The 12,346-nt window shown below is 54.5% G+C and overlaps 1 protein-coding gene across 4 annotated transcripts in view; it reads left to right on the top strand.

The window, feature by feature from the left end:
* IL34 (interleukin 34) overlaps positions 1–11,888 on the top strand; it is a 61,993-nt gene extending 50,105 nt beyond the window's left edge. For 2 of the 4 annotated variants that reach the window (XM_081275535.1, XM_081275537.1), the window contains exons 2-7: positions 208–655; positions 6,206–6,339; positions 7,105–7,182; positions 7,458–7,619; positions 10,897–11,032; positions 11,244–11,887. In XM_081275535.1, coding sequence (XP_081131661.1) covers positions 628–655; positions 6,206–6,339; positions 7,105–7,182; positions 7,458–7,619; positions 10,897–11,032; positions 11,244–11,428 — 723 coding nt within the window. In that variant the 5' untranslated portion in view covers positions 208–627 and the 3' untranslated portion in view covers positions 11,429–11,887. Of the gene's footprint in view, positions 128–207; positions 656–6,205; positions 6,340–7,104; positions 7,183–7,457; positions 7,620–10,896; positions 11,033–11,243 lie in introns of all 4 variants that reach the window. The other 2 variants (XM_081275536.1, XM_081275538.1) reach the window with 2 other exon arrangements.
* The last annotated feature ends 458 nt before the right edge of the window (positions 11,889–12,346 follow it).

Raw genomic sequence — 12,346 nt, 5'->3', positions numbered from 1 at the left:
GCCCAAGGCTGCCAGCTGGTGTCATCGTAACTCAGTCCTGGGCTGGGGCCGCCGCTCGGGAGTCCTGAAGTCGGTTCTTGCGCGCGACCCGGGAGTCCCGGTGGCGTGGGCCGGTGCTGCGCTTGCGGTGGGTCCTCTGTGCCTGCCTGTGGCTGAGTGGCAGCCCTGCTCTTACATAATCACTTTCTCTCCTCCTTCTTTTTCCAGAGCCGGATCTCACACTGAGCAGCTGCAGTCGGAGGAATCAGAGAAAGCGCCACCCAGCCCCAGATTCCAAGGGGCCTGCTGGGGACTCTCCTCCCCCTCTTCCTCCTCCTCCTCCTCCTCTCCTCCTCCTCTTCGGGAAGGAAGACCCTGAGGGAGACTGCTATCTCATACCAGCTCCTGGGCTGCCATGGGACTAGCAGCCACCGCCCCCCAGCTGTCCTCACTGCCAGCCAGATAGGGAGGCTGCTGCCCCAGGAGCACCTGCCTGATCCCTGCTGCCTGGCATCTCCTTTGGGGACAGCCCTTTCCTGACTCGGTGGCCACCTTTTCTGACACGTGGCCATGTAGGCCCTGCTCAGGCTCCTGTGGACACACCGCTGGGGACAGCACCTCTGCTCTTGGGGAAGCCAGTGCACCACCATGCCCCGGGGATTCACCTGGCTGCGCTGTGAGTACCCAGGGACCCACTCCGGGAGGCCTTGACCCAGAGAGGGCTCAGCCACAGCCACGGCAACCAGCGCGTCCCTGCTGGGGAGAAGTTGAGATGCTCCCCAGCTCAGCTGCAGGTAGTCTCAGGGACTCCACAGCCACCCTGCCTGTCGCTGACCCCAGGCTCAGGCAGGCAAGCTGGACGGGAGTCCCAGGTAGGGTGGGCACGGGGTGGCACAGTGAGTGGCTAGACGATGGGGCAGGCGCTGGGGTGGGTGGCAGCATCTCTATGGACTGACTCATGGGTGCTAGGGAACATGGCAGGGGCAGAGGGTGTGGAGAGAGGATTACTGTCCTCCCTGGGTGTGGCCAGCAGGGGTGGGGTGGGGACCAGGGACCCAAGACACATGGGACTTGTGTGTCCAGCACCTGGAGAAGGCAGCTTGCTCTCCTCTGCCCCTCACTCTATAACACCAAGATCAAAAGGCAGGCCGATACCGGTGCGGTTGGTGAAAAGAAAAAAATAAGTTGAAATGAGGACAGAAGAAAAGAAAGGTCCTGGAGGACGCTCAGGCCTGTGGGTGGAGGCCAGATGGAGCCCTCCAGACCCCAGGCTCAGCGTCACTCACTCTGATTCGGCACATTTCTCTGGTGACGCCCACGAGCCCACTGGAGAGTGACTTGACATGACAACAGGACCTCATTTGCTTTGTGCCCCTCAGCCTCTGTCACCCAGTTCAGAGTTAGGTGGCCAGGGACTGTGTGCCAAATAAATGGGGGCAGGGGCTGGAGCTCAGAGGGGTTCAGCCAAGAGCTGGGTGTACCCCGGTCCTTGCGGAGGGACACTGGAAAGAGTCAGGACATTCAGAATGGGTGAAGGACCCAGCCAGGCCCCGTGTTAGGGAAGCTTCCAGGTCTTGAGGAGCAGAGGAAGCTGCTTGGTGAGGTGCCACCTGAGGTGGTCTTGAAGGCTGGGTGACATCCACAAGGCAGACGGGGTGGGGAGGACCGAGTTCCAGGCAGTAGCTCAGTGGAGGGGCTGGAGAGTCTGGGCCGTAAAGCTGGTTTGGGCCTAGGTGGCGTTGGCCTTGAAAGCCAGGTGAAGAGCACCCGCTTCACCAGACCACAAGGAGCCTTGGAAGGTGGCAGAGGGGGTCACGGTTGGAGTCCCCTGCTTTTGAGGAATCTGGGGTCACTGTTGCAACCTTATGGGCAGCAGGTAGCAACTGTCAGGTCCTGGGGTGGAGGTGGGAATGGGAAGCCAGGTGGAGGGGAGCAGGCCCAGGAGGCAGATCTCGGGCGTGGCAGGGGCTGGTGGGTGGTGAGGATGGGGGAGGGCAGAGGCAGGGGCAGGGGGAGCGGCTGCCCAGTGGAGGGGCTGGGATGCTAGGCAGCAGCAAGTGTTACTCTCTCATAATTCTGGAGACCAGATTCTGGGGCCAGAATCAGCAGGGCCATGCTACCTCTGAGGACTCAGGGAGGAGCCCTCCCACCTCTTCTGGCTTCTGGGGGCTCCTGGGGCTCCCTCTCTGTGGCAGCTTCACTCCAGTTCACCTCTGTCTGCGCGTGGACTTTCCCTCTGGGTGTGTCCGTGTCCTCTCCTTCTGACCAGGGCACCTGGGGCCTTCCCTAAATCCAGGACGAGTTCTAAAGATGCTGTTTCTAAATAAGGTTACATTCTGAGGTTCCAGGTGAATATGAATTTTGGGGGGAATGCTCCTCAACCCATTGCCTAGGCTCAGATTGGGTCAGGGACCCCTACTCCCCTGCCACCCCCCAGGCCAGGGAACCAGGAGAAAGCTCCTTCTACCCATCTCCTTCAGCTTCTGCTTCTCTCCCTGGTCCTTACCTCTGGGGGGGGGGGGGAAGGAGGAGCAGGAAGGGCCTCCTGACCAGGGTCAGGCCTATCCTGGCTGTGTGGTTCCTGGGGCACAAAGTGTGGGGGTGACAATTGGTCTTGTGGTTTTGGCTGTGCCAACCCTGCTTGGTTCCCTGTTTCTCTGGGTGGAGGCCACAGAAAATAAGTTTAAAATGAGAAATGGGGCCCCCTGAAGACTGAGGAGAAGCTGCCCAGACTGCAGGGAGGTGGTCCAGGGAGAGGTTTCCAGGGCAGCCCACATGCCCAGCTGTGCCAGGCTGAGCTGCTGTGGCCCTCTGAGACCCAGTCCCTGCTTTGAGGCCACTTTTAGCAGAGCCAGAAGGCTCCAGGGCAGGACCTGGGAATGGAGTGGACTCCCCATAGTGACAGCCACATGGGAAAGAAGAAGCAGTGTAGACAGAAACACTATTTTGGTCCTGGGATTTGAGCCCAGGGATGCTAAACCACTGAGCCACATCCCTCGCACTTTTTTTTTTTTTTTTAATTTTGAGATAGGATCTTCCTAAGTTGCTTAGGACCTCACTAAGTTGCCCAGACTGGCCTTGAACTTGAGATCCTCCTGCTACAGCCTCCTGAGCTGCTGGGATCTCAGGTGGGGATGCCACTATGTCAGGCTAGAAACACTTCTTTCTTATTGCGGTACCGGGATTTAACCCAGGGTGCTCTACCACTGAGTCACACCTCCAGCCTTTTTTATTTTGGAACAGGGTCTCACTAAGTTTTCCAGGCTGGCTTCAAACTTGCAATCCTCTTGCCTCAGCCTCCTGAGTGACAACTGGGATTACAGGAGTGTGCCACTCTACCCTGCAGAAACACTGTTTTTTAAAGGAAAGGTGGAAATTCAGATTTTAACGGGCAATCCCTGTGGGCTAGATGTGGTTCTTGGGCCACCACCCTGGACCTGTTGCTCTAGGTCCATGGTTCCTAAGGTGCATGCCCAGATCAAAGGCCGAAGCCTCACCTGAGGGCTGGTTACAAGGGCAAATTCTCTGGCCCCACCCCAGGCCTGCTGGATTGGGGCGGAGGGTGCTGAGCTCTCCTTGCCTTGGCTGGCTCCCCAGGGGATTCAGATGCACCCTCCCATTTCCACTGCAGGAGGCCAATCCCCAAACTCAGGCATAAAGCGCTCAGTCAATGAGACCACAGCACTGGTGATTCACAAACCAAGGGTGAAGTGCTGTGGTCAGGGAGTGAGTAAATCAGGCAGGTGGTGCTGGAGTCAGAGGCTGGTGGGGCTGGTCTAGGCAGGGCAGACCCTAGGGTGGGGGAAGAAGCCCAGGGAGACTTTTAAAGAGATCTGCAGTGTGAGGGGATCCCTAGAGCAAGGCAGAGCAGGAGCAAAAGCTGGGACACAAGATCTTGACCTTCAGGAGTCAGTGCAAGGCTGAGAGGCTTTTAGGACTTACTATCTCAAGGCACGAACACTGGCTAGGTTTGCATTTATCTGTTGCTTTGGCCCAATACCATGTCAGGGAGATGCAAGAGACCAAGCGCGCTGGTTGGATTACTTCACACTGGCAACTTTTCGTGGAGGGGAAGGGCAGGCAACTGCAGCCCCTGTGTGGCCCAGGCCATGAGCAGGCCTGAGGAGCCAACCCGAGGGAAGGTGCCCTTGGTGAGGGGTCCAACAGGAGCAAAGTCCTGGAGCAGGACCCAGCAGGATGGGGCTGGAAAGGGAGGAGGGAGAAGTGATCCAACAGGTAGAGTGGCCCAGGCCAGTGGGGATATAAGGACAAAAGTCTTCCAAGTACCAGGAAGTAAGTGAGTGGGGAAAGTCCAATCAGTAATTCCTACTCATAACAGGTGGGTCAGGGAAGTGACTCAGCCTGGCTGCCTTCATGGGGCAGGCAGGAGGAGAGGGAGAAATTTTTGCTTCTGACTCTAATAATAATAATAGGTATGGATTGTAGAACATGTAAAATGTTCCACAAAATATATAGAACACAAAAATCTCCCATAGAGATTTGGTACATTTCTTTCCACCACATTTTCCAAACACATATGTAAACAATTGTAAACACACGTATAAATAAAATTCTAGTCCTGCTGGGAATGCAGATAGTGTTGGGTCATGTTTTTCAAAAACATCACCATCCATATCTTATTTTTCTCATCACACATCATAATAATTCCTTAACAATGTGATTTTTACTGGAAACATTCATTATGATGGAATGTCCTAGTCATTTACAGATTTTCACTATTATAAAATAACACTCTGCAGTCCATAAATCTTTTGGTCTATGTCTCTTTTTCTTGTTTTAGTTCTTCTGATTTTTGAGTTTAGTGGGTCAAAGGGTGTGGACTTTATTGAATTCATTAATAATAACATTTGCCAAATTGCTTTCAGGATGAGAGCACCTTCTTCACTACTTTGGCAGCATCAAATATTACTTAAAAGAAAACAAATACACAGAAATCTTTTTGTTTCATTTCTCTCTCTCTCTTTCTTTCTTTCTTTCTTTCTTTCTTTCTTTCTTTCTTTCTTTCTTTCTGTGTGTGATGCTGGGAACCAACCCAAGGCTTCAGACTTACCTACTGAGCTACACCCCCAGCCCTTATGTAATTATTATTTTGAGACAGGGTCTGGTTAATTTGTCAAGGCTGGCCTCAAACTTATAATCTTCCTGCCTCAGCCTCCCAAGTCGCTAGGATTATCATAGGTGTGTGTTACCACACATTTTTTTCTATTTTGTTAGATGAAAAATGGCATCTAATTTTTTTTTTGGTACTGGGGATTGAACCCCAGGGGAACTTAAAGACTGAGCTACATCCCCAACCCTTTTAATATTTTATTTAGAGACAGGTTCTCACTGATTTCCCTAGGGCCTCCCTAAGTTGCTGAGGCTGGCTTTGAACTTGTGTTCCTCCTGCCTCAGCCTCCCAGGCCACTGGCATTACAGATGTGTGCCACCGTAATCTAATTGTTTATTTATTTTATTTGTGAGGTTGAACTTTTGGAAACATCTTGCCCTTTTTTGTTTTGTTCTTTTTGCTCTAATTACCCTCCAATTTATTGCAAATTCTCTCAGGTATTGAGTCTGTTCAGTTAGGTAGAAATCACAAAGGCTATTTTTGAGGTCGCAGTGCCCCCCAGTGGTCAAGGCTGGTAATGTTGGTAAATCATTGTAGCTAACAGCCTGAGATCCCAGAGTCACCAAAATGGAAGACGCCAGAGACCACTGGTACATTTAATGATGAGGGATGCCAAGGTCAGATAGAGGAGGGGAAAACGTAGCTTGGGTCACGTGATTTTTAGAGTTGGAACTAGAATCCACATCTGAATGGAAATCCAGCAATGGGCTTTGAAAACGTGTCACCCCTACACCAGGGGCTGAGGTTGCCCTCTAAGGAAGTTAAGGGTTACCCCAAGGGGCAGGAGTTGGGGACTGGCCTTGATTAAGTGCCTCCTGGGGGATCTGCTGGCCAGGGGTGGGGTGGATGTGGATCACCTTCTGGACAGCTTGCACCTACCTGTCCTTGCTCTTCTGAGGTCCAGACCCAGGGAAACCATGGGGGTTCTGGGTGGGAAGTCTTCCTCAGGTGACAGGGTCTGTGCATCTGTCACCACCTCTCCTATGTGTCTTTATAACCCAAGAACGTGGATGACAGTGGTGCACAGCTGGGCCCTGGGGACAGTGTGGACGTGGTACCTGGTGCTGACGTGCTCTTGTTGGCTGTGGTCCACAGATCTTGGGATCCTCCTTGGTGTGGCCTTGGGGAATGAGGGTTTGGAGGTGTGGCCCTTGACCCAGAATAAGGAGTGCACCGTCACAGGCTTCCTTCGGGACAAGCTGCAGTACAGGAACCGGCTTCAGTACATGGTAACCACATGGGTACCACCAGCACCCCTGTCCCCAGCCCCATGGCGCACCTGGCACAAGGCTCTGGATAGTCAGGGACCCTCCTAGGACCTGAGTCAGCCCCAGTGTTGCCATGGCTCCCTTCTCTAACACATAACCAACGTGTCTGGGGTCTTTACCGGCCCCCTCCCGCCATCTCCCAGGGCTTCCCCCCCTCCTGACCTTTAATTCCCCCCCCCACCCGCCACAGGGCATTTCCAGCAACTCCCTGGGGGAACCCCCCATCCCGGCACTTATTAGCAGGGGAGACAAAGACCTGCCAATTGGAATGTTTGGTTCTTTTTGGGGAGTGGAGATGCCCACTCTGTTTTTAAAAAGAGCTTATGAAGGCAGTGTTGACGTGCCCTACCATTCACTCATTTAGAGGGTATAACTCCCTTGGTTTTTAGTGTGTTCACAGAGTTGGGCGACCACCACCACAGCAAGTTATAGAACATCCCTCTCACCCCGAAAATACATGTCTTTCTTGAAGTAGGAGGTCCTTACACCGGGCCCAAAACTTCAGCTTGAGCAGGAACTATGTATTTAGTTTCACCCTCCCTGTGTCCCAGAGGAAAGTGAGCTGGCGTTAGTGCTGTTGGGAGTAGGGATGTGTCCTCTTCAGAGGACTCCTGTGCCGGCAGGGGCCTCTCTGGTGCGGGCCTTCCCTGTGCTGGCATGCACCTGGGCTGGGGCAGCCTGTCTGTGCAGTTTCTGCCTCTGACCTCCTGGTTCGTCCCTCTCTAGAAACACTACTTCCCCATCAACTACAGGATCGGCGTGCCTTACGAGGGGGTGCTCAGGATTGCCAACATCACCAGGCTGGTGAGGATCCCTTCCTGGGCTGCGGAGACCCCCACCTCCTGCGATCCCCTGTGGACCCCAGCCTGAGAGGCACTTTGGTCTTGGCAGGTCCTGCTGTTGTCCAGGGGCCTTTCATCAGTCCCTCAAGTGAGCCCACCCTTGACCCAGGTCCGAGGTTGCCCGATATCCATTGTAGACCCCTGTGGTCAGTTTCATGCAGGGACAAGTCCTTGGAGGAGGGTCACAGTGGAGCAGCCCACATTGGGGGGTTCCAGAGTTTTCTCCTGTCTCTGCAGCAGAAGGCGCGGGTGAGCGAGCAGGAGCAGCGGTATCTGTGGGTCTTGGTGAGTCTCAGTGCCACCGAGTCGGTGCAGGACGTGCTGCTCGAGGGCCACCCATCCTGGAAGTACATGCAGGAGGTTCAGACGCTGCTGCTCAACATCAAACAGGGCCTCCCGGTGAGCTGGGCCTGCGTGTGTGAGCGTGTGTGTCCGAGAGGTGGGGTCAAGGGCTATGGAGCCAAGGGACGAATGTGTGGAAAGTTCTGGCACATTGAGGGGTGGGGTGTGGGAGGGATGGGGGAAGCATACAGGAAAAGAAGTTCGAGGAAGGAAGAGGTGTGGAGACCCTGTTCCAGGCCCTGCTTCTCTTGCTGTGGATCCCGGACAGGCCATGGGATTCTCTATCTCTGAGTCTGAGAAATAAGGCTTTTTTGGGAGTGTAGGAAGGAAGAAAAGGTGGAGCGCAGGAGATTTTTAGGGTGAAGAAACTGTTCTGGGTAATTCACTGATGGTGGGTGTGTGACATCATGCATTTGTCAACCCACAGAACTGTGCGACGCAGAACCGGAGTCCTAATGGGCCAGGATTTGAGTTAATTAAGAAAATTAATTTTAAAAAAAGAGACTCCTTCTCGCTCAGCAGGGTTGAGGCCTCAGGGGGATGTCCTCTATAATGCATGAGCCATCTGAAAGAGGGAGGCGGGGGGGGGGGGGGGGGGGGATCATCCTGGAGCCACACAGGCCGGGCGTGTGCCGGGGATCCCTCCCCCAGCCCTCCTCAGGCCCCAGAGCACACCTGCCCCTAAGGATGCACCTGCCACCCGGCTCAGCCAGCTGCCTGGTCTCATCTGCCCAGGAGGCCCCGTCCAGGGCCAGAACATCCCACACCAACTGTGAGCTTCCGATGATGAAAGGGCTAGGGACCAGCCATTGTTTTTGCAGCTGCCTGGAACCGGTCCTGGGACAGGGCTCGAAGGAGGTCAGGAGGTCCAGCGATTTCCTTGGTGGCTGTTTTGTGCCCATGGGCCAGATGGGTGTCCTCGGGCAAGATGAGCTGACCTGGGGAAGAGATCCCTCCTGCCCTCATTTTTTCTGGGAAGCATTTCTGATTGGAGGCTGATGGACCCCGCCCACCTTCCTTGGCCTCTCCTGATTAAAATCCGCCATCCCTGCAGCCAGATTTTCAGTCTCTCTTTTTTCCAATTCTGCTGGTAGGCTAGGACCTTGCCTTTAGGATGGACTTAACTTAGGGAAAACCACCTTTCAGATTTTCTTAGCTTTTAAAACTCCCAGTGGTCCTGTAATGTAGGACATCCCACCTGGGGTGGGACATCAGCAACCTTGAACAGGTTGTTCACCTCTGGGCTTTAGATTCATCACTTGGGGGCTGGGGCTGTGGCTCAGGGGTAGAGCACTTGCCTAGCATGCGTGAGGCACTGGGTTCGATCCTCGGCACCACATTAAAAAAATAAAATAAAGGCATTCTGTCCATCTAGATTCATCACTTGGAAAGGAGAGGGGTTGGGAGGAACCTGAAATTGTATCTGGCTGTAAAGCTGATTCTATTCTACCTCGTTCTCTACTTGGAGGTACCTGAAGTCTGGGTTCTACATTGTTTTTTTTTTTTTTTTTGAACCTGGGGATTGAACCCAAGGTCACTCAACCACTGAGCCACACCCCCAGCCCTTTTTCATATTTTATTTAGAGACAGGGTCTCACTGAGTTGCTTAGTGCGTCGCTAAATTGCTGAGGTTGGCTTTGAACTCACAATCCTCCTGCCTCAGATTCTGAAGCTGCTGGGATTACAGGCGTGGCCTCCCCCCCACCCCTGGCTCTGAGTTGTTTCTATCCTACTTTCTCCCCGCACCCCAGTCCTGGGATTGAATCTGGGGGCGCTTTACCACTAAGCCACATTCCCAGCCCATTTTAATTTTTTAAATTTTGAGACAGGGTCTCACTAATTTGCTGAGGGCCTCCCTAAATTGCTGAGACTGGCTTTGAACTTCAGATCCTTCTGCCGCAGCCTCCCGAATTGCTGGGACTACAGGCGTGTGTCACCGCAGCTGGCTGCATAATGTTTTCAAAGTCCATCCATGCCATAGCAGACCCTTTCTTTTCATGGCTGAATGGTATTCCATTTTGTGCAGATATTATATCTGTGCCTCCATCTGTCTTGGGCTGTTTCCACCTTTTGGCTCTTAGGAAGAATGCTTCTGTGAACATGGGTGTACAAGTGTCTGAGTCGTTGTTTTCAATTCTTTGGGGTTTATACCTGGGAGTCATCTGGTGTCTCTAGGTGTAGCTTTTTGAAGACCTTCTGGACTCTTTTCCTGTAAGAGGCTTTAGGAAGATGACATCTGTCCAGCTGTCCTCAACTTTGAGCTTCTCTAGATGGCCCAGTGGCTCCGGGGGCTGTGTACTCTCCCTAGGGCAAGGGGATACATCTACTAGGCGGCTGGGTTCTCCCCAGATTCATTCTCACTCCACCTCTGTATACCAGTTTTCCAGGACTGCTGTAACAAATTAGTACAAAACGAATGCTTTGAAACAGAAATTTATTCTTTCATAGTTCTGGAGGCCAGAAGTCCCAGATCAAGGTGTCGGCAGGGCGACACTCCCTCTGAAGGCTCTAGGGAGGGTCTTCTCTTGCTTCCAGCCACATTACCCAACCTCTGTCTCAGTCTTCGGTGGCCTCTGCCATGTGGTCACCTGTCTCTGTGATCTTTCTCTCATGTAGACACCTGTCACTGGATCTAGGGCCCTCCCCAAATCTGGGATGATGTCCTTCTTCCAGATCCTCAATTATATCCCCATTTAGAAATAGAGTCACAGTCACAGATACTGAGGGTAGGACTGGGATATGGGGTGCTGGGAGACATAATTCAGTTCAGAGTTTTTGCGTGGGCTGCTGCTGCCCCCAGCTCAGGCCCCACATTTTCCTCAATGCCTCTACAATGGCTGTGGTCCCTCTTCAGGGACTTCGGCTACCCATCATGTTGCCCACATGTTCCTCTTGTTAAGCCTCATGAAGGCAAGCTGAGTTTGGAGTCTGACACCCGGCCCTGTCTGTGACTTTCACCTCCGTGTCTCCTGTGAGGGCTTTCTCTTGTTCTTGCAGTTGATGGAGGGCAGCTTTCCCAGCTTGGGGGCGGGCGGGCCGCCAGGCATGGTCTAGAACAGCGGCTTCCTTCCTCCCTGTCCGGGCCTGGGCCCTGTGTTCGTTTTTCCCATGATGGAGAAACGGGAGCCTCTGTGTTGTGCTTGTGTAAGAGGTGAGAGCTGGGACCCTCTCTGTACTTGCGGGAAGAAGGTGAGACATAACGCACAGGTTCCTGGTCCCAGAAAGTCTTGCCTGCCTTTTGTGATTTGGGGTGGCATCAAGTCAGGTAGCCCCCACGGTTCTCTTGTGCATTGTGTCCCCATCTGTCATGGTTCTGACCGGTTCCTCCCTCCAGGATGTGGAGATCAGCCCCAAGGTGGAAGAGGTGTTGTCCCTCCTGAATGTGCCAGGTCGGAGCCTGAAGCTGGTGCGGCCCAAAGCCCTGATGGACAACTGCTTCCGGGTCATGGAGCTGCTGTACTGCTCTTGCTGTAAGGAGCTCCCTGTGCGTGGGGGCTGAGGGACGAGAGGCCAAGCATCTGCGTCAGGGTCAGCAGGAAGAGTTGGCACACTCCTGGGCATGCCCTCTGCTCCCGAGAGTGACGGGTCACTTTTGGAAACCCAGATAGGCCCTTAGCTTGAGGGGAGGGAGGTCTTGATGTGTCCTGCAATTTCCCTCTTTTCCTTTTCTGTCCCTTACAGGTAAACACAGCTCCATCCTGAAATGGCAGGAGTGCGAGGTGCCAAGTCCTCAGCCCCATGCCTGGCAGTGTGAGGCCGCCCGGCTGTACCCCCCTCCCCAGCAGACCCCCACCTCCCTGCCCCACTCCCCTGGCTCAAGCACTGGACCCCAGGTCAGGGCACAGGGCGAGGACCCCTTGCCCTGATCGGCCTGTGTGCTGACCCTGGATGGGGACACCTGAGGACTTCTGGGAGCTGGACTAGGCCCGAGACTTTGCTGTGTGATGGGGGTCCCCGCCTTGGGAGAGGCCCTGGGGGAAGGTGTTTTTCCCTCCAGGGGATTCTGTGCCACGGTTGGGCTCAGCTTCCCACCTTTCATACCTTCCTTGCTCTCACTTGGAGGGGTGGGGGTCAGGGAGACCTGGTGCCACCCCCTTGGCCTCCCCGGCCTGCAGGCGGTGCTGCAGTCTCCTGGGGCCACAGCAGCCAGAGCATCCCTGGGCAGGGACAGGGCCCACGTGGGATTCTGGGACTCACACGGAGGCTTTCCAGCTGGACTGATGGGGAGGGCTGTCCAAGGGCAGAGCCACATGCCACATCTTGCCACAGTGGATGCTCTTCCAGATCCTTTTTTTTCTATTAAATGCCCATTTTGTTTGGTTTTGTTGCGTTTTGTTTTCATCTGGGAGAGTGAGCCTGAGGGGCTGGGGGGCCGCCTAGTGCAGGAGGCGGAGGAGGGCTGGGCCCACCAGGCTGCGGCAGAGGGGCTGCATCTGGATTGAGCGAAGCCGTACCCGGGGACAGCTGAGGACGGACTTCCTTCCAGCCCTTTCCTAGCCTGTGGCGCCTCGGTGGCCCTGAGGAGTGTCTGCTGGGGCGTTTGGGTCCCTTGGCAGTGACCCTGGCCATCTTTCCTTCTTCCTTCCCTTGGGCTGCTCCCAGCAGGGGCAGAGTGAGGCACCTCCAAGATCCCAGGCCAAGTTCAAGCCTCAGCCATTCCTGCCCCTGCCTCAGGGAGACCCACGTGGCTCGCAGCCCCTGGGGCCTGGGGTGACCAAGGTCAGGCTGCAGGGGCAGGAGGGGAAGGCAGGTGAGCCGCTGAAGCCCAGGGAATCCAGGCAGAG

The sequence above is a fragment of the Spermophilus citellus genome (genome assembly GCF_964194105.1).
Source record: "Spermophilus citellus genome assembly, chromosome: 18".
NCBI lineage: Eukaryota > Metazoa > Chordata > Mammalia > Rodentia > Sciuridae > Spermophilus > Spermophilus citellus.
Note: the sequence above shows the minus strand (reverse complement) of the source record. Positions and strands in the feature narration are given on the sequence as shown.